The sequence below is a fragment of the Neodiprion pinetum genome, chromosome 3 (assembly GCF_021155775.2).
Source record: "Neodiprion pinetum isolate iyNeoPine1 chromosome 3, iyNeoPine1.2, whole genome shotgun sequence".
Taxonomy (NCBI): domain Eukaryota; kingdom Metazoa; phylum Arthropoda; class Insecta; order Hymenoptera; family Diprionidae; genus Neodiprion; species Neodiprion pinetum.
In genome coordinates this window covers 1,349,548-1,372,569 of record NC_060234.1, presented here as the reverse complement: position 1 = coordinate 1,372,569, position 23,022 = coordinate 1,349,548, and the positions used below count along the sequence as shown (strand labels likewise).

Genomic DNA, 23,022 nt, shown 5'->3' with positions numbered 1-23,022 from the left:
CCCAGCTCTTCGAGCCGAGACTTGTGCCTTCCGCGTTCTCACCGCACAGGGTGGAAAGTCTCGGGCGTGAAGGAGGGGCGGTAAATCATCCCTGATTAGACGAGGCGTCTGATATAAGGCGTGTAACCACTCACCAGCGACACGTGTGTGAATCGTCGTCGTCGGCATACAAGCATGGGAGGTGAACAGCGACGACAAAGCAAGCCGCCGTCCGCCTTCGTGTCGCGATGCCGTGCTGGAAGCGGGGGTGCGAATAATTCAAGCACGGTTGAAACGGCAAACGGCAAACGGCAAACGGCGAGGCGGCCGAGGAAATGGGATAGGAAAGGGGGGCGTACGGGTATATCTCTTGTCGGGAAAATGTCACGGGGGGAGAGGTTGGCCCCCGTTGATCGTCGGCGTAGGGAAACATATGGATATCAATCCTCCACACCGGTTCCAGTTTAACCAACAACGTCGCACACAGTCGCACGATTCGGATCTTTCGGATAAAATAATAACCGCCTCTTATACACGCGTACGATGAGCACGTGTCACGAGACTCTTGGATGCAACCCTTGTTGCAGTTTCGAAATTTTAAAGATAATACAATTTTCGTCCGGTATCCAGTAGGCGGAATACGATGTAATTATAACGATCTATAATTGTATATGATTGCGAAAGAAGCGAAAGAAATCGTCTTTGAGGAAAGTTCGATTCCCCCTTGTCAAAGCTTTGAAATACTTTTCTCATCGCGGTTGCCCAACTTTTCATCAACTTCATTCATTCGTTTAATTATTCTGATCTTTTCTTGGGATATTTCTTCACTCCGTGCCGAAGACGAGAATGAGAAAGAGAAAAAACTGTATTCGAAAAGTTCTATTATAGAGACACGGTGTAATGTGAAAATTAACTTTATTATACCCGTAGCTTACGTCCACCTAGAGAATATTTTGTTCCTCGCTCGACGAGAACTTCTGTGATAAAATTTCTTCCCCTAACAAGCGCTAGAAAAAGTCTAAGGGTAGAGAATCAAAGGATAGCGTGAAAAAGGAAAAACTAAAACTAAAAAAACTAATGGTCTCCGTTTTTTTTTTTTTTCAACCAACAAACCCAATTACGATTTCAACCTCGCTCACTTTTCAATGACCCTATTTAACTTCTTTCTTACAATTTTTTCTCCTTTTGTGGATTGTTTCTTCTTCAAGTTTTCAAATCATACCTCAGATACGCTCGGTCGAAAAATTCTAAGAACAAAACTGCGATCGCACTTTTCGTCCTCTACTTTCATACGAAAAAATGATGAACCCAATCCGAGACATCGACGTTATAGAATCTCGATCGAGATGTCATGGAATGCCCCATACGTAACAATGCGTGTCGCCGTTGCTGATGCACGTACGTACCAACATCTCCGTGCGGCAAAGCGCTGCGCGAGAGCATCGGAGTATCATCGTCGTCATCGTCATCATCGTCGGTGCGAGCGTTGCACGAGAAGTTCGACGGCGTCGGAGGGGTTGCGAGGGGGGGAGGGTGGGGGAGGTCGGCGCCGGGCCGGGCGATGACGCCCCCCTCCGACGCCGTCACTCATCCCCGGGAAGGAGAAGCGTCACACGCGCCCCTCCCGCGCCCCGGAGTATCGTCACCCCCGCGGGGTGTTTGCGGGGCGGGGGCGGTAGGGGACATGTGCGCACCTCCAGGCTCGCCAACGTCAGAGGGAAACCGTCCGCGCAGAGCGTGGGAGTTTAGTTCTGGTGAGGGCGTCCGTCGGCTCACCCGCCCGAAAACCACCACCACCGCCGCCGCCGCCGCCGCTGCCTCCTCCTCCTCCTCCTCCTCCTCAACCTTGCACCCTCACCCCTCAGCCCCCGGACCCTCCGGCCTTCTTCTCCTATCGTCCTGCAACGCCTGGCTGCGCGGCGTTCCGTCGCCCTCGGATACATGTGTGACATGGAGGTATACGTATATACGTGTAACGCAGAGTTCGAGTAGCTGCTTGTTATTCTTCTTCTTCGTCTACCCAATTCCACCGTCGTTTCATAATCCTTCCTGCACACGGACGTGCATCAGTCGATGTACGAAGTAAGGAAAGAGGGGTGAAGTAAAATCGGTACCGGGGCGCTGCTCTGCGTGCTCTGTTCCCGACGGCGTCGCCACAGGTTCTACCAACCCCGTCGAAACGCGGTGATCTTCAGTCGCCCGCGCTGGGCTGCCCCGACCGAGACGGAGAGCTACCACCACCACCGCCACCACCACCGCTACCACCACCACCACCACCCCCGCCGCCGCCAGCATCGAGCCGCCGCCGTCGCCGTCGACGTCGACGTCGTCCTGCTCGGCCGGCGTACGTCAACGATCATTTCAGTTTTGAGAGAAGCACCAGAGGCGAGGGCAAGCCGAGCCGAGCCGAGACGAGTCGAGACAAACGAGAGTCGGAGTACGTTAATAGGAGTCCAGTCGCGGCTGATCCAACGACGGCCTCAGTTGTCGTATACGTCGCACACGCAACACGGAACCGTACATGCGGACAACGGTAGTAAACGAGAAGAGATAAACGGTGAAACTGGGGTGAGGGGGGGGGGGACGAAAAAAATGCCGTCGATCGAAAGCCCTTTACACGGGGCTGATGTTATGGAAATAAAAACGCTCTTCCATAATAACAACAATAATATGACGCCTGTCAACGGAGAAGAGGACGAGGACTCGGTCTAGTTTTACTCGAAGCAGCTTACGCCGACGGTGCTGCAGGGGTGCGGGTCTCGTAATTGGTCCACGCGTTGATCACGGCTCTGTGACGAGAGGAAAATTGGAAGAGAGCGAAAAAAAATTGTCAAAAAACCAAAAAAAATCGCTCAAGTCCTCCCGAAACCGCGTTAACGGCGAACGACGACGAGGACGGTGTGTGTCTTCTTCTCCCGTCCATTTCGTCCACCCACCAACCGCCTCCGCCTGCAGTCGTTTAACGCCGGTCGAAGTGATCGCATCGCGCACAGTCCAGTCACACAATCGCGGGGAAACGGTCGTTTCGTCGTCGTCGGTCACAGGATCCGGTTGTTATCCTTTCTCGTTTTTATTTATTTATTTTTTTTTATTTCTTCACGAAACTGGACCCCCGTGTTTGATATTTTTTTTCCTCCCACATCGCGCGATAAAACTACCGAGACAATTATTAACGTTTCTTGGATAAATTAGGGTAAAAGAAAAGCAAAAATCACTCTCCGTTAACAGAAAGTGTTAAAGTCTAGTCAGACAGATCACTCCACCGCTTTTCTTACCTTACATATGTATATATACAAATATATAAATACAAGCAAAGTGTGGTCGTGAAAACGTATATAATCAATTTCTTTTTCTCTCTTCGTATGCGTACACGTTTGTTTAAATCGCCAACAAGATATTCGAGAACGATCGTGAATTTAAAGCTGCAACAAGAGAGATTGATAGAAAGAGAGAGAGAGAGAGAGAGAGAAGAAAAACGTAACACAAAATTAATTCGAGAATTCCGAGAGACAAAAAGTGCGTGGCGATAAAGCTGTATTAATCTATAGTGGTACTGTGAATGAGTATAACAATAGGTATAACTAAAATTAAAAGTTTCGCGACGGAGAAAAACCCCGAAGAAACATCTGAGAGAGTTACAATAACGAAGCGACAAGGCGACGCTGATCATGTGGTGGATTCTTGACTAACGCCTTTTATTCGTGCGGGTGAAATTAAACACATATAATAACAAGTGCACGACGAATATAACACATTAAAAAACAAATTTCAACATCGACTGCACGCTGTCGAAAAATATTCACAAATATTCAGCTTAATCCGCGTGCAAATCATCACTACAGTGAAAGAGAGAGAAAGAGAGACTGCAAAAGTCGAGGTCCTGAGGAGCTGTGGAGTTTCCTATCGCAGGCGAAAAATCTGGTTACCCTCTGCCGTCCGTTTAGAAGTAAACGGATATATATCTGAAGAAGCAAGTACCAAATATATTCGGCTTGCGTATTGTAATCTCGAAAAAAAAAAAAAAAAAAATCAAGAAACCAAAACCAAAAAATAAGCACTGCATCGCACAACTGCACAATTATTTATAATTATTGTCCATCACTTTGTGATTATTACATCTTAACGCAAAAACCACCCTTATATTATACATACATACACTCGTAGCAATTTGCCACATAACTTTTGTTTTTGTAATCTGTACAAACAACAGCCAACATCATCATCACCGTTGTCCGTAGTCACCTATTAATATTCACGAGCTAATTGCACAATTGTATATTACATTGTATACGCGCATTCAAAGAAAGAAAGTGAAGAAAAAGTATTCAAAGCGCATGTAAAATAAAAATCTGTAGGATTTGATTAAACAGATTTTCATTTATATGAATGTATACATATGTATGTATGATAAAATTTTTCAAATGTAGCGTATTGACTTTACTTTAGCTCTTCCCCCATCCGATCAACACAGAATGCACATTTTTTGACGCACCTGTTGATATATACATAGAAATTCTATACACCAGTTTGCGTATATATACATATATATATATATATATACATAGTAATAATAATAATAACAATAATAATAATACACACACACACACACATATGTATATATATATATAAATGTATGCATATGTATATACATATGTGTATCTAGTAGTCTTTCAACTCGTGTATTAGATACGTGTAACGTACGAACGTCAGGGAACACAGTGTGATTTAGCACGAAAATTTGACTTACAAACGTCACTCCGAAGCACCTGATCAGTATTATTATCATTTACATTATATATAATTGTCACGTTTTTTTTTCAATTTGTCACGCGTTCGTTCAATTAATACATTATACATACGTGTACTGTATATAAACGTTGGCTATTAAATATATACACCTATACATATATGTATACATTAATGACTGTTGGTTTTCCGTTACGTCGTAGGTAAAAAGCAAACATTAAAGAAAGTTGTAAGTATACAGAGAAGGAAGTATAAAGAAAGAGATAAACATACACACAATATAGATATATATATATATATATATATATATATGTATATATAGATATATGTATATATGTATACAAAAAGACGTAGATAAAGGCCAATTTGTCGACCTGAGAACCTTCAAACACCCATTTTTTATATTTTTAAGCACTTTTTGCACCAAAGAAGTAGAAAAAGAAAGGACGAAGAAACAAACAAGAAAAGTAAAAATAAAAAGAAACTGTAAAACTATGTAAACGCAGACACATTCCGCCCAAACGAATGCCTACGAAAGCAATTAGTATTTGTATTTTGAAATTGTATAAAATATTGTACGCGGAAATTGTTATTATTTATTTAAATTTTGATTTTTCGCGATTAATTTGTTATTACCATTATACACATTGTATATTGTATATAGATGCATAAAATATGAGCACGCATAAGTAGACGGTGTTGTTTGTACAAATATAGAGGCGCGTTGTATTGACCGCGGTTATACATAACAAATAACGATAAATACAACAATAACAATAATAATTAAATAACGACAACAACAATAATGTTTTGCAAAAAGTGATACATAAGTAATATTATACAGTAAAAATAACGATAAAAAACGCATTAGCAATAATTAAAATTGAATTTGCAAAGTTTCTCTCGACACGTGTACTCATATATTTATATTACGCACGCGCCGTGTCCGATTTGTACATTAGTTTGATTTCTTCCTCATTTCGCGCTGTGTCTATTATACGTACCTATGTAGCATATATACGACGATTGTCTCGCACAATTTTGGTGTACTGCGCTGAGTCCAAAAATCGTCATAATCACCGCCATAAAAAAGCACGAACACAGCTCTCTATCACACCCTTCTGTTAGAGCACCCCGCGATCTGCAACCAACCTCTGCACTGTGTTATAAGTGGTCTGCACAAAAATATTCTCTCTTCTTCACGTTTACTTGAGATACACGTCCCAGCACCAGCATTGGCACCGGCACCGGCACCAGCACCAGCACCGCAACCATTAAAAATCCTGCCGAGGTCGAGCGATATATTTTAATTAGAACATATAATAATTTACAGGACCGATCGAGAGAAATATCACCCGGCGAAAGAATCGATCCGAAAGTTTAACCAACGGAAGAAAAAGAAAGAAAAGTAAGAGAGTTAGAGAGAGAGAGAGAGAGAGAGAGAGAGAGAGAGAAAGAGAAAGAGAAGAGTACGGTCGCAGAGGTAAGACTTGGGCTTTCGAAAGCAAAAGTGAAAGAAGAAACCTTTCCTCCAGACCGAGGAGACTAGAGTCGTTGTACCTTTATCTCGAGTGTCGAGAGTGAATTATATTGCAGTAAAATTTTTTTGGAGCAATCTCCGAATAACACTGGCCTAACTGTATAAAAATATTAAAGAAAGATAGAAAGAACAAATAGAGACACGGGAAAACAATTGTCAATGATAATTAAAAGAAAGCAACAAGTGAATAATAAAAACAGACTGACTGACTGACAGACTGACTGCTGTTAGAAGGGAGTTAAAAAAAAATAATATAAAAAAAAAAAAACAATACCTAGAAACTGTTGTAGAAAAACAACAAAAAGAAAGAAAGAAGATTAAACAAGGGGTTACAGCGGTGAAGGACTGATTAAACAATCCCCCCGTAGAAAGGAAAAAAAGCAACCGCTTCAATAAAGAAAAAAAAAAAAGAAAATACTAGAAAAAAAACACACACAATCACACAGAATGACGATCGGAACGCTTTGGTTCTTCAGCTACGTCTGTGTTGGCCTAGCACTGGCGGTTGGTAACCGCTTGGACAGTCCATCGGCGAACGGTGTTGTAGGGAAGGAAGAAAAGACGCGAGATGCGAAGCTCGCCGGAGCGAGTCAGGGAAAAATGGGCCACCTCCACCTGCGAGCTCACCAGTACGACGGATCGCGTCGCGACGCCGTTCAAGATTGGCTCCAGACGTACGACGATCAGACGGATAACATGGTCCCGGGATTCGGACTAGGGATAGGCGGTGGAGGTGGGATGAGGTACCGGGACGTGATTATGGACGAGGCGAGCCAGCCGGCAATCGGGACACTGCTGCCACGGCACGAGCAGCTGCCCTTCCTGTACGAGGAGGCGGCCTTCTACCACCAACAGCAGCAGCAGCACCACGCGAGGAAGAGACCAGGGGGCTTCAAGCAGGCCAAGAAGGTCGTCGGGCTGCCACCCCTGGTCTACGGGGGATCGGAGGAGGAAACGCCGCCGGGCCAATCCGAGCAGGGTGGAACCGGCAGGACTTCGAACATCGAGGACTTCTTCGACCAGCAGAACTCGCGAAGCGGCCCGACGCCCTTCGACAACCTTGGCGGACTACCCGTTGAGCCCCCTGACTCACCCCACAAGCTTCAGGGGGGCGGAATCGGGCTGAGTCCGCTTCTATTCGACACCGATAAACCACCCGGGAAACGTACCACCGCTTCGTCCGGATCGGGATCATCGATGATCAACCAACAGCAGCTCCCATCGCCTCCCGGCAGTGCGGCTATCGCTTCGCAGTTCATGCTCAGGTCGGCAAGGGGCAACAGACAGTACGACGTTCCTCAGATCGGTGAGTAATACGAAAATCAATCATGCGATAATACCAACAGGCACCGATCTTTATCTCTGTACTAACTGGATGGCTGACTCCTATGCTTCCAGGAGACGGCAGCTTGTGCCGATTAGAAGTCCCAAAAACCGACACTAGCGCTGCGATAACCGAAGTTGAACCAACGGGTCGCGTGAATGACGCCACCTATCGGAACCAAACTTAGTGACAGTGAACCACGTGATTCGTTAGTTCCATTGCGGCTATGAAGCGCTGGTGTCGATTTCGTCTGCTTCTGATCGACTCAGGGCGAGGACCCTATCCTAGCCATCCAGTTAGTATAGATATCATCGCTAGTAGGTGTAACCTTCGTCACGGTGTCCGGTGGTCCTGGAAGTCTTTGAGGTGTTGATAATGTCCTTGAATTTGTTACGGATTTTTTTACCGGCCACCGTGTAACCTTTCATATAGCATTGTCCCAACTGTCGGCGTGTAAAAACACGCGGTTCTGTAACCTCTGTCAGAAGCGTTTCAAGAGTTGGAACGATTCTGAGTTCCGGCAGTCTTGGCCACTGCCAACCTCGGTTTACCGGATTTTTGTGATCGCGTGAATGGGGCAGTTTAAAAATTGGCGCACAGGTCGCGGTTCTCTACATATGTCATACCCTGTGGAAGATTTAACACGGTATGTCCAAGTATGTCTTTCCGTTGATCCTCGCGCCAGTTTGCCGTTCATCGATCGAATCACGATGTAATAAGGAAATAAGGCGAAACAATACGCACATACGCTTTAGTTGAACCAATCGGAAAACATATCCAAAGTGACGTCATACAGGCATGATATTTTGTCCTTTGGTGTGTACAGCATGATTTTTGCAACTTTTGACTACGGAAACTGACATTTTCAACAAAATTAATATACCTACGGAAATAAATAAGTAACATCGAGTAACCTCTTTACGTAATTTCCGTGACATCATCTCGTATATGCGCAGACCGAGGGAAAATCGGTATTCAGTTCCGACACACTTTATTTCCTTACATAATGTATTGAATAATCATTTCGTTCAACATGACGTGACGGTCTTCCTTGAATCGTCCTGTCGATCGACTGCACACATTTATATAAGAAGTAGTATTATACTCGTACTACTGAAGCTGATTCATATTTGTGTAAAACGGTTGCTTTGCGAAACGATTCGCGAGGTCTTCTTCGTTCGTGACTCGGCCGGTACGAAGAGAAGGAAAGCAAGATGGTAGAATTAGAAGCCGGACGCTCGCTCAGGATCGTTCGATTTACGATCACTTGCGTGCAGAGTTTCTTTCCCACCGTCGAGAGGAACATTATACAACGATCTAGACGGTATTAAGAGAAACGAACGAGAGTAGGATGAATATAGTTCAGGCCGGAAGTGCCTGGGTATCAAAGGAAAATTTCACATCCACGAGAACCGGAAGCGATCGCTACTCCGTCTATCTCAACGTCGGAGTAGATAATCGATACCGAGAAGTGCTTGCCTACAAAAGAGACGGTTTAAGTTACATCGTTCCCGAAATGTTTCCCTCGGTTAACGACCTTTCAGTACGAACCATCCTGGCTAAACAACGAACGTTTTGTAATTGAAACCGTTTTCTGTGTATGAATAGGGTTTTGTTTGCTTTACAAAACGAAGATAGAAAGGACTGCTATATACGACCAATTAGCCAAGACGTTTTCTCGTAATCTGCATTATAGGTATGGAAATTTTTTTCTCTCACCAACGATACCATCGCGTTAGAGATCCTCTTCGCTCACGGTCATCGCGATGTTACGGGGCGGGTATTCCGTACTAATTGCTACAAAGTTTCGAACAGCGAACAACGAAGAAGGACGTTGGGAAATTGTTTTTAACTCGAATCAAGCGCGGCGGGGCTGGTTTATCCCCTTCGTCAATAGCCGGATGTTATTTCCTTCGAAACCGAGACGCAAAGGTATTTAGAAAGGTTATTTTTTTCTCCGTCTAAATGTCTCCGCGCGATTTCCGATAGAAGATTCAAGATTCAGGCTAGCGGAGAAACTGAGACAGTAAGCGATACTGAATTACCTTATACAGCGGTAAGCCAGCATACACGATAATAACGTAATAAATATCACACGAATTTCTATAGTCCAATTCGTAGCCCCGACGAAGAGGGGGAAAAAAAGAGACACCGCGAGGAATAATTTTCGTAGAATTGGCGAAAAATCTGCGAAATGTGCGGAAAATACTGCGCGTCAGAATATATAAGGTTACGTATACCCAAGGGAGTGGAGGAGAAGAGAAGGGAAAAGAAACGACCGAGACGACGTTGTTTTAGTTTGAAAATATATAGGGCGTAGATTGCAATCTGGTTGAAAGAAGGTATAATACGTGCCGCCCCGAAGCAAAAACTTTGCGGCTATGTATACTTGGGGGATGAAAAAACAAGGAAGAAATCAGGTTTATTTATTTAACGGTCTGCTCCGTCTGCGCCACGGTTGAAAATTCACGGTTCCGGGTGTCTTAGTGGGTTGAGTAGGATGTAGCACAGTCAGCGGGTATGTATGCGAAAAAAAATATATATATTTTTTTTTCAAACGGGCTACAAAATTTCGGTAGCGTATCTCAAATAGAATATTCCAGCCAAATATGAGTTCCTAATATGGATATTTATAGGTGCCTATTTAATTTTTTCCATTTCCAATTTAAATAACACGTCACAAAAAAAAAAATCGTAATATTTTTGAATTTTATTTCTCGTAAACGGCTTGTCGTATAAACTATCTGAACGTAGATTTTTATAAAAAATTTCACGCTATATATATATATATATATATATATATAAGTAAATTAAAAAAATATTTGTATACGAAAAAAAAAAAATTCAAAAATTTTCCGCTTTTTTTTCTACGTGCTATTTAAATGAAAAATGGAAAAAATAAAATAGCAACCTCTAAATATCAATATTGCGAGCTCATATTTAACTGAGATACTCTATTTGAGATACAGTTTTTTCTGGAACACCCCAACGTACCTTGCATTCTTCCCAAGACCACGCAGCATAGGATCATCGAGGTTATCCGTTTCATAATGTTCGGCACAATAATCGCTAAAGCGCCGCAATTTATCGACGATGCTGACCGCAATTTGCTGTCCAATGAAACAAAACAAAGAAAAAAAACCGGTACAACAGCGCAATTTGAATATATAGGTAAATCTATATCGATAACTTATTGCGAGCGTACCTGTAAGCTGTGATTTACGGCACGTAGCGGCAACGTTGGGCGAACAAGTTTGAAACTCCCGAGTAGTTACCCAGGCACTCCACTTACCGCAGCCGCGAGTCTGATTGCACGTTTGTTCATTTTGTCGCAGCATGTGCCCTAGCTTCTCGAGGTATTTTTATCCCCAGCTATATTCGCGACCATAGTAGTATGTATTTATAATCGCCCGGTATTACATACAAGCACACGAGAATAATATCTTTCCATACATCTTGTCGGCTATATCAACCCCCCGCCCTTCCACCACCGTCACCCCGCACAAACACACGCAGACATTCTCGCAAAACTTATACCTCCCGTAAGTGGACAGTTGTCTAAGTTGTGTGTCCATAAGCTTGGAAAAAATCCCAAGTTCAGAAACGCCGCGGCGCACTTGTTGAGCCACAACTTGCGAATCGATAACTCCAGGTCGCCCTGGTCTATATCGAGGCGTTCATTCAGGCCGGGTAGGTTAGTCGACGTCACGTCTCCCCTCCCCCTCCCTCTCGCCCCACCCACCCCACTCGTCCTTCTTCGCGAAAAAAGCAATCATGGAAAACAACTTCTTCGTTCGAAAGAATTTCTTTCTTTTTCTTCCTTTTTTTTCTCTCTCTTTCTTATTTTTTCTTTAATTTTTTTTACACTCCGATTCGTTCTTCATTGTTATCAGCTTCTTGTTTTTTTTTAATTTATTTTTTTTTATTTTTCTGGCGTTTTCTTTTTCTATGTATCTCCCACTTTTTCCCAACCGACGAACCGTCGTGAAAATAAGTTTGAAGTCTAAACGACCGATCAAAAGAGATAGAAATATAGGGGCCGATAAAAAGCACACGTTTATATAACGGAGAATTTTGTAAAAAACCTCCCGCGTGTCATACTTTGTACCTCTTCTCCAGATTTTCTAGCTTCTAAATATTTGAAAGATCCTTCGGACCGTTTCTTATTCTTTTCCATACCGAACTGCCGTGAAAGGTATCAAATACGTTATCACCTTGTTCGAGCCAAGGTCGAAACGCAAAATATTCGTTACACGTATCATGTGGTGAACGATAAAGCCGCGTTTGAAAAAAAGAGTACGAGGCGCACGAAGAAGCTGCAGGGTGGAGTCCCGACCCGGCTGACCGCAACGAGGCTTTACTACTGAAGAACCCAATGCAGAAGCACGGCGCCGTACGTTTCACGATTCAACCGATAAAGTCGGTGTACGCAGCTATAACACGTTTATTTTATTTTGTACTCGTCACAGCGGCGTTGAAGACGATGTCCCGTAGTGCAGAGATGTGGTAAAAGAACCGAGATTAACAAGGATTTACGGGTTATACATTCTCAAACAGACGTGAGTCTCGTCGACAATATTGAATATTTTATGACAAAATAAAAATCGGCAAAAAATGAACCACAGTAAAGACGACGAGGGAATTAAATTTGAGTAACGATAATACCCAAAAGTTATCAATAAATTGTCTACGCAAAATATTGTTTGTTAAATTTTTAGGGAATGTTTTTTTTTTGTCATGTGAAATGAATTCGTTGATTTTTCTGAATACACGTGAATTTTTAAAGAATTTTTTCGGTATTTCGAAATATCCCTATTCGAAAATTTTCCAATTTTTAAAAACGGAGGAAAAGTCTTAAAGTTTGGACATGTTTTTGTAAAACCGTTGTACATTACAATTGAGAAGTTTCCGGGGTATTGAACGAATAATTTCGTAAATACAACCTTTGCATATTTTCGAAAGCGAAAATTTCAAAATAATTCCTAAAATTTAATTTTCTCATCGCCTTTATTGTGAATGAAAATGTTCAATATTGCCGACGAGACTCGCTTTTGGTTGAGAATTCAAAATCCTTAAATCATGCGACGTATAACGTGATGATATATCGACTAGCAGGACGATTTTTAAGATTATTGAAATCACGAATGAACGAAAGAACGAATCAGTTGCGTGCGATACACGGAGAGACAAAATGCAGCAATTCATGCCCACAAATTGCTCCCGAAGCACTCGCAGAAGAGAGAATGAATGAAGAACTTGATTACTTTCCGCCTCCTCGTTACGCCTCGATTTTTCACCATTTGCATTTTTACGCATATACCACGCAGTATGCATGCACGGACGTAGTTACGTAACGTGCAGGCGTGTGCTTGCGGTACGTTCGGATTCCATTCGTCCGGTGAGCTGATTCGGATGAACGGAAGTCGCGTACGCGACCGCACTGACGACCACCTGTCTACGTATCCACTTTCTATTACATACTTTATACATAATACATATACATTATATACCTAAAGTTGAAATTGATTACTCTCCGTCCAAGGCCCCAAGAGGCTCGTTCAACTTCCGCATGTATGCTTGCACGCATACGGTGTGGGTATAAAAGTTATTTAGAGTGATCGTTTAAACTGCCGACCCCCGACTGAGGCGTCTGCACACGGTCCGAAGTGCGTATAACCGAACTATCATCTAGTGGTAACATCGCGTTGTGCTTTTAATTGTCAAATAGCGACGGCTTTTTGATAAAGTTATTCCCTATTTTTTTATTCGTTGTTACAAACGGTTTGAATCGTGAGTCTACCAATTTGTCGAGCAAATTCGTTCGTTCTACAGTCGGTGGCGAAGCATTGACGAAGCAATACGAAGAGGATGGAAAGCGAAAGAGAGCGAAAATTTCACGTCGAGGTTTTCTTTGATTCTACGTATATTGAAATCCATTCAAAGGTTATATCTGGATATCGGTTTTATATGATGTATGTACATAAGAGATATTATATCACCGCGGCACAAACAACGATAAGGACACGTTTCTGTGGAAAATTGAAGGAAAACAACAACGGAGAGAAAAAATAAAAAATCAAATGAAGACGAAGAAGAAAAATTAGCGGTTTACGTGAGGGCTGCGACGATGCGACATGGACGCCCACGTCGGGGTGTAAAAAAAGAAAGAAAATGAAGAGAGAAAGAGAGAGCTAGGAGAGAAAAAACGCAAACGAACATTGGTTCGAAACTAATGACTCTGTCCATCGGAAATAAAAGACTCGGGCGTGGATGATGAGCAACGAACGAACAAGTAAAATGGTAATTAAGGTCAATTATACGATTCCAGGTATAATAGATATACCATGGAATTACATTATATACCAACCATGCGCGTGCTTTTCACGTATATAGTATATGGGAAATACGTGGGGTAAAAATGTGCTTGCTTACAAAAAATGCACGCAGAGTGCCTATATACGTGTAAAATATGTATACGATACACGTATACCAAACTTGGTGTTTCATATTCTTTGGTTTATAAATAATTTAGAGTGCCAGACTCGTGCCGCGCACCACATCGCATTGCAAGCAAGCGGTGTGATAAAGCTCCCGCTGTGAGTGCGTTGTACGTACTTATGTAAATTGCTGTTCTCGTTATCAACGCTGCCAAAGCTCGGTGGCCAATGCGAATTTCAACGTTGCCCAACGGTGTCCCCGACTAATTCCCGGATGTTGAGAGCGGCCCTCGTTTCCAGACTATAGATATCGTATTCGGCTTGTTTCATTTTCTTTTTTTCTTTTTCAATCAATTTGTTCTTTTCTCGCAGGTATTCAAATTGCACAGATTATACGTGCGTACTAGGAGGGTTCATTTTTCAACTTTTTTATCCCACGGCGCCACTCGAAGAATCAGTGAGAAATACCGAAAAAAAAATTGTCGTGAAAATTGGAGGAGGTAGGAAAATATAAGGCGTAGGCATAAAAATCAATAAAAAATATTACAATAATTGGTAGCGACCTCTGAATATTTTCTTACTTCCTCCAGGTTTTACGACAATTTTTTTTTGTTTCTACTACTTGTCACAAATTTTTCGTGAGGTACATCAAGGAAACAATAAGTTAAAAAATGAACCAATGACTATACTTTTTTCTTTACTGCAAAGTTGTAATGTAGATGTAATCTAGATATAGAAATCATGTAGATATATGAAAGTACAACAATTGGTTTCCCGTACGGATGAAACGTATACGAGAGATGGTAGAAGGAAGGAAGGAAGGAAGGATGGAAGGGACAAATTGTCACATGGATATACGGTGAATAGGTTGAAGTTTGGCACCAAAGTGTGTACAAGGTACAAGAGGAAAGATATAGAGAGGTGCTGCAGGGATATAAGGTATACGGTCTAGAGGCTAGCAGTAAATTCTATTTTTAGTCGAATCCCGTCGCCCGCCCGCCCTCGCGGAGAGAGAGAGAGAGAGAGAGAGAGAGAGAGAGCTGACTGGGAAATTATATTAGCGCCGGAGAATCGAGGGTAAATAACTCGACGCCAGCAAGCGGGCGAGCGAGTTCGAGAGGGTGGTTGCTGCAGGGTGGGTAGGTAGATTGGCGGGATGGATAGGCAGAGATAGACAGTGGAAGAATCGCGTTTCGCGTTAGTTCGATGCATGTGTGCGAAATTCGAATCTATCATCCCCCTCGAGACATGTACAGGCGTATAATGTGTAACACATATAAGGAATCCCGAAACCAAGAGAAAGAGAAGCGTTACCACTTATTTACCTCTCCTTTTCTTTCCAAAGTTTTTTCCTTCCTCCCCTATTCGTCTATACCTCCGTCCATTCATCCATTCCTGATTTCGCAGCCGGCACACGTCCCTCCTTTCGCAAGGATCGGAGCTGAAGGTTTACGGGGTGGGTTGCCTTCGCTAACAATCAGCACTGACTCTCCTCTCCTCTCCTCTCATCTCCTTTAGGCTCCCCTCCACAGGTCTTCCGTCATCATCCGGAGGATAGATAGATAGATAGATAGATAGATAGATAGATAGATAGATAGATAGATAGATAGATAGATAGATAGATAGATAGATAGATAGATAGATAGATAGATAGATAGATAGATAGATAGATAGATAGATAGATAGAAAGACAGATAGATGGATAGATGAATCATTGGGAAATTCGATAATGACTTGAAAGGAGCTGAATTTTCCGAATAAGAGCATATTTTATTTACAACAGTTTACTAAATTTCGGAAGGTCATAAAGGTGCGAATTAGCGATTTTCCTTAAACATACGTTAGCGTCACAGTGAAACGTTATCAACTTCGTCCTCATTGAATGGATAGATGAATATTGCTACACATAGATAGACGGATAGATAGAAACATCGGGAGACACAGAGACACGGACAAATCCGAAGGTAGGGCGAGAGGCGGGGAGCGCTGGCGTCTCGGTTCTTCGGGGGCGCCGCTCTCAAGCGTGCATTGCCTCCCGGGAGGGATAGGACGACTGGCTGCCAAAGCGCACTCCGTGCCGACATGGAGGAAGCCTCCAAAAAGCAGAGGCCGTACCTCTTACCGATATTGGCAGCATTGAATCACCGGCCAAACCTCTTCCAACTATCCTGGACGCCGATCGGGTTAACCGTCCTGACTCCTGACGGATACCCACGCGAGACCAACCAAACTACCGTTCACTGTGTTTCTGACTTGCAAGGAAGGTATTCCAGGTCGATTCTTACTTTGGAGAGTGGTTTCACCCCCTTAAAGTGCTTAACGTCAGATGAAAGAAAAAAACGTGCAGCTTAGTTTGTGGTCTACTGTAACATATCACATTGGAAATCAAATCGTAGAGATCGACCTGGGATGGATACCTTCGTTGTTATTGTTTCCCGAGCTAACCACCCTACTACGCGCCAGTCTACAACCCACCAAATCCGGCGAAGAGTTTAAACTTGGATCGATTCATGCTCTCTCCCGAGGAACCGGCGCCGTGCCCGCGGCGCGATTCGCTTCCTTCTTTTCAATTCCCACCCATTGATCGAGAGGACTCGAAACTGATCCTTGAGAATTTTCCACAGCACTGACAATGAAATCTGATCAACCGCACTCCTGACCCGATCACCACTGGTCCTCGTCGCGTTTCCTCGTCCGGTTCGTTTGTTTCAACCTGTTTACTCGCATTTCCCCAGTCTCGTTCCGTACGTCACACTACCCTGACCGACCTAGTTACAATCGAGAAACAATATTGACTCGACTTTGTTCCCACCTAATTCGTTACCGTTTGTCAAACGACGTAATTCTGACGATTAATTTTGACAAAATCCGTTGCACACCGGTAGCAGAGTTTTACGATCGTATTACGTACTAACGACCCCGGGTGTAGTTTTCTTGGCCAGAAGTTCGAATCGACCAACGACGGGGTAATCGGCTGGCTAGCCTATTGCTCTCGATTCTTCGCAGTTCGGTATCGCTGTGAACTCTTTAAACCGGCTCGACTTGGCAACCCGGTGGTAATTAAGGGGTGGGATGGAAATAAGGGAGAGGCTATTTTCGGAGGTGAAGATGCATGCGATGCGGAAATACTCTTGTGCGCGCCTATACAACGTAAAAACCCAATACCGGGTAGGTATAAACATTCATCATGATACAAGCTAGGATTCGTACGATTCCATTATTTCGCCCACAGAGACTACGAATGCTGGCGCATTCTCTGCATTTCGAAAATATGCCAAAAATGGAAGGAAAAAAATGAAATTGATAGAAAAGGAGTTTTTGCGTCGGTAGAATTTACCATACTTTGAACGCTTGCACCCACGGTGTAAAAAAACAAGGTGTGCTCTGAACGGATATGCGCAGTAGCAAGGTCACGTGATCCCCACATGACGTCACGTCACGACGAAAATTCCGTTTCTGTCGTAAAAAATACAACATAACCTCTGTAACCGATTATTCAACATTTGAATATTACTTCCCCATTAAATAAGATTCTATGGACGTACGAACGAATGGCTGTTTCATAGTTTTTAAAAATATTGCTCAATACGCAAACGTCGTGTGGGGTCAACGTTCTTATTCGTCGAAGCGCCAGTGATACTCAAGAACACACCTTATTTCCTAACACCGTACTTGTACCTACAATAGGTAGATTACAGTCCGATTACTCGTTACACCGAATGAATTAAAGAAACAAAATTTGCAAGTAAACAGGCCGATAAAGAGAGCAAGGTGGGGGGGAGAGAGAGAGAGAATGGATTAAAAATATTAACTCGAGCTACCTACATTTAATGAAGAAATTGACCTATCCGCCGTTTCTCTGTAATGTAACGCAAACATGATCACGTGGAGTACGATATATTCGAACCCTTGGGAAATCACCCGTATATGGGCAAAATGTTCTATAATATAATACCGTGACCATCAGAGTATATTGTAACCTACGTGGTCGGCGGTGATTAGGTAATCGAGAGATGATTATTACACACCGCGCACCTACCCAAAGTACCACACGCGCGAACACACAGACGCGCACACGATGATAACCGGGCGAGTTGTCGGAGAATATTGCTGGTAGAAATTCGCGGCACGTATTTCACTTTCGTCTTCGAGACGGCAAGGTATAGCGAGCATATGTAGGATCTAGCTCACGCTACGAGAGTCAGGAGAGTACGAGAGCACCGAGACAGCGGCGATTCATCCCGCGGGTCCCTCGGGAGCCTGACGGGCGCCGTCAAAGGCGAAGAAAGCAGGCGGGCGGGCAGGCAGACACTTGCCGAGGGAGGAAGGAAGGAATAGTGTGCGTAGAGGGATTACAGGGCTTTCTTTTCGCGCATTCCGCCACTCCTTCACTCCGTAGGCACGGCACGGTCTAACCAATACCTTTCACCTGGACCCCTTATCGTCGGGAATAAAACACGAGGGGCATTCAATAATGCAGCTGGGTTGGCACAAAGAGGGCGCGTGCAGCTCTTCTCTCCCCCTCTCTCTCTCTCTCTTTGCGCTTACGTCTCATCCAAGGTACACAAAACGTGCATGTGACGAGCGTGCCTCCTCGGTCCCTTCTGTTCCTCTCGTTTGAGCTCACGGGATCCTCTTCCCTCGTACTCCCCTTGCTTTACAGATGCTTTGTAAACAGAGAACGACATCCGTACCTCCTTACACTCCGAGCGTAATCGGGCATGCCGTACACACCCGCTCTAACGATAAGTAGGTTTACGTACGGTCTAAGCGTGTCACCCGAGCAAGAGAATTTCGGCTGCGAAATCAAGAAATTGTGACGAATGTGCCGCAAGGTGTGAATTAAAAATACACCCCAATCTCTTCGAAAAGCTTACGACTGACATGTATTTCTCGTATAATTCGATCTCCCCCTCCAAAAAAAAGGGACTCGTAATATTTTTCGAACAAACTATCGAGTATTCAAAAAAAAAAAAAAAAAATAAAATTCAATTTTGCAATCGATCGTTGTAGCGTGAGAATAAAATGGAAGCAGCTAATCCCGTTTTAGGTCTATCGAGCATACCTGTTGGTTGTCTTTTTTTTGTTTCCCTTTCCCCCGTACATATTACTACGGTTTTCACCGGCGTCTAACGAGTCGCCAGGACCCTCAGCAATAACAGGGTCGTAACGGAGTGTCGTAGAAGCCATCAAGAGCGTTCATTCGAACCATAGATCACCGGAGCCCGTCGTTCGATTCGATTCGATTCGGGCTCCTTACTTCGATATACGGCTAGTTTAACGGCTGTCGTGTCTCGGAGAATCGCCTCTAGGATGCTCCACCACGAGCCGGGGATAGATGGCTCGCGATCGGGGACGAGGTGGGGCTCGCCGGACGGAATCGATATCATCCAGTTCTCTCTGTGGGTGACTCTGCCCGAGTTGTCGACGAAGGGTCCCTCGGGGTCGTAAAAATCACAAGTCCGAGTTATACGCACGCTGCCCGGTGTAGAATTATCTACCGTTCAAGTATCGGCTGACGCATTTTTTGCAAATTTTCACATCCCACGCCTAGTCACGACGATTGGCAACTCTCGATTGTTCCGCCCACCATACTGTTTTTAACAATAGCTAAGACTTTTTCACAAGTTTATGGGAAAATCGATTCATTGCCCGGGAATTACAGAAATGCCATTTACAGTCGCATCCTGATCAATTTATTTCTACTTTGTTGAATATTAATTATTATTAATTATTAATACAAATTGAAATGTTCAGAAAAACCTAAATTCATTATTCATTGAGCATTAAATACATTATATATTGTCTTTCTTCTTAAATACATGCAATAAACGTTACATTTGCTAACATATTGTTATTGAGCAATTCGTGCATTGTTAATACCTCCTTTTAACGAAATTTTTTTTATCATTCTCAGGCAGGCCTTGAGCACGCGCTTTGAATTTCCTACGTTCGCTCACGCTTGCCTGGAATGCCTAATAACACAGGGTACCAGTTGATAACGTTTTTCTGAATGGTCTACCCCTGTTTTAGCGTTAGCTAATACTTGAATGGTCTCTTATACATACAACAATACATTTTAACGGGACGAAGAAAAGAGGGAGAAAAAAGAAAAAAACACACAGCGATAACGATAGCGATACGATTTTTTTCAATTTTTTTTTTACCGCTATTAATTTTTTTCATCAACTGAAACATTGTTTGAGCAATCGGAAAATTCCCGAAAAATTCACAAAATTTCTATTTTTCACTCAGAACATTTGTAGACCGGTTTCATCGCGAAGTTGATAAAGAAAAAAATTGAATACGCAGAAAAAAATAAATAGACAAAAATCGCTCTGTAATGGAACCGGTCTAGAAATGTTCTAACTAAAAAATTGAAGTTATGAGAATTGTTCGTAAAGTTGAACAAATTCCTTTCCAGAATCCCTTTAAATATCCACAAATAATTGGGTAGTTGAACAAAGGTTCGAAAAAATTCAGGGTACTGTTTCAGAGTTGGGAAAAATTGCAGAAAATTTTTTAACGCACATTCAAAAATATTGGGGATCCAAGGTTTGCATGGAATTTTCCAAATCGTCCATACACGGCTAGAGGGAATTCAGACACGCGCCCAAGAATCTCTCGCGAATTCCTTACATCTCCGGAGACGAGAGTGTCTAATTCGCGATTCGTGCCGTACCGTAACGCGAATCACGGAGGGTTTAGTTTAGGGCCATTGACAAGGCGAGGCACACGCGTGCGGAACCTTAACGTTAAACTCGCAGCCATGAAACTCGAAACTTTCGAGTGCTCTTCAAACGCCTTTGGCTATGGTCTGGGGGAGCTTCTGCTGATACTCGACTCGGTGGAAATTAGTCAGCCGTTTATCGTACACTCCACACCCGCGTCGCTTTTTCATCCCGCGTATACCCACCGACTTGCATTTCTTTCTCGTTTTTCTTTATCCGCCGCTGCAGGGCATCTTGATAAAATCGTCATCTTAAAATCGCTCGTAGGATCGAGGCTAACTTCGATACGTCTAGCCACCCGCCGCGCGTGTGTCTGACTCAGCATCGGCTTGTTCTACTCGCGTTATGACCGATTGCCCGATTCCACGCTGACTCGGCCCACTTGGCACTCTTTGCAGCGATGGGAACGACGCGACGGCCAAATTATACACGTGGCTGTTGACGAGAAAAAGAAGAAATGTGTACGCTTTTCCTTATCGAGATCCAACCACCGACAATTAATTCCAATTCTAATCATCCATTCTTCCAATATTCGGTCGGCCTCGTTAATTACGCAAGACTTTTTTTTTTCTCTCCGAAATGACGTGACACGAGAAACAAGAAGCAGCCGAGAATGAGGTAGGTAAATCGGATCATCTTCGGACCTATTAGCACCTTCAATGTGATTGCGAGGCTTTTCGAATTATGAAATAGCCAAAAATTTCCATTCAAACGTTTAAAGTTTCGTCAAAGTTGAGCAATCTCCTTATTCATTTTGACGTTATACAACGAAGGATGAAAATTTTCATTCTATACCTGATAATCATCGTATACTATACAGAGGCTTCCTTGCTATGCGATAATTGATGAGAAAAATTCGATAACCCCCTTGATTACAAGTATATATAGGCTGATAAAATAAAGTTAATAAAATGAAATTTGAAATTTACATAAAATTTAGAATCAAGCCGAAACGAAAGAATAAAATTACTCATTGGTTCAAATCCATCGCTTTAATTTATATTTTCCAGATCTCTCTCGTATCATGATTTCGTTGTTAAGATTAAGCGATAAGCTTCAAGAGGGAAAAAAATATGTAAAACGTTCCCAGACCATTTTAGCCAGCGAGAATGAAGATGGACGTTTAGATCGGAGAGTCGGTCACGAGCACAATAACGGAATTGCGGAGCGAAGCGTATCCGAGATAAATCGATTTCCTCTCTTCGGTAACGAATTAATACGATGATATAGAGATAGACGCGAAGGTTATATGTTATATCTCGACTCTCACCTCCTCGCATACGGTGATTGATTATCACGGGTGTGTGACATCATCGACCACTAAACGGGGCGATTTGACGGAGGCGAGAAGGGTTGATTAGAATCCACGTGAGAAGATTCCTTATCTAGTACACATTTTCTTCTTCTTCTTCTTACCTTTCTTCTCGCATTTCGTTCGATTCCTAATTTGGAACCAGATTGTACGACCGTCCGGAGATCAGGAGAGAATGAGAAAAAAGCTCTTCTCCAAATAAGGTATTTGTACCCTGATATAGCTGGCGACTCTGTTATGCTGAGCGGAGTTTTTCTTATTTTCTTCGTTACAAATTATTCGAGATAATATAAAACCAAGCGTATGAATCGATCGAAGAGACGATTCTTACGATGCAGCTTGCGTCGCGATAAGACGTAATTGGGTTACCCGGGTGTAAGGTTCAAAATGTAACATTTGAGCTAATCGAGTTGAACAGAATTTAAAAAAAAAAAAAAAACATCTCTGCGTGTTGGAAAAAAATTTTAGAACACTGAATTTCAAGTGTAAATCCTATAAAAGTAAACCATTATTGACCAGAATTAATTTTTCGGTTAGGAAAATTGTAAAATAACGTAATTTGTCTGAGGTCATTAATCTAACAAAACGAGATGTTAATAGTTAAAATTGCGTGTTATCAATCTTTTTCCTCCATAAGGAGAACTTTTCGAATCAATTTTAACTGCAGATTAGCTTCGGTGAAATTTTTCAAATCTTTGCTCGATCAAGTTTTTTCTTCAACAGTTTTCACCCCGTTATAAATTCTCAACTATGAATAAATACAGGTATGCGATAACAATTGTCGACGAAGAAAAAAAGGCAAGGGTAAACTATCCTCGGCGTTACGTAAGCGTCCACCCATACAACCGCGCATATACATACATATATATGTATGTATATATACATATATATAGAAATGTAGAGTGGATGGATATTCCGGGAGCTTTCCTACCGGACCGAGACTGTTTGATATT

General features: G+C 42.9%; 1 protein-coding gene across 2 annotated transcripts in view; it reads left to right on the top strand.

Moving 5' to 3' along the window:
* The first annotated feature begins 1,965 nt into the window (after window positions 1-1,965).
* The window catches only part of jeb (jelly belly), a 62,605-nt gene continuing 41,548 nt past the window's right edge, over window positions 1,966-23,022 (top strand). The window contains exons 1-2 of one of the 2 annotated variants that reach the window (XM_069134495.1): window positions 1,966-3,949; window positions 6,059-7,571. In XM_069134495.1, coding sequence (XP_068990596.1) covers window positions 6,713-7,571 — 859 coding nt within the window. In that variant the 5' untranslated portion in view covers window positions 1,966-3,949; window positions 6,059-6,712. The remainder of the gene's footprint in view (window positions 3,950-6,058; window positions 7,572-23,022) is intronic. The other variant, XM_046616792.2, reaches the window with a different exon arrangement.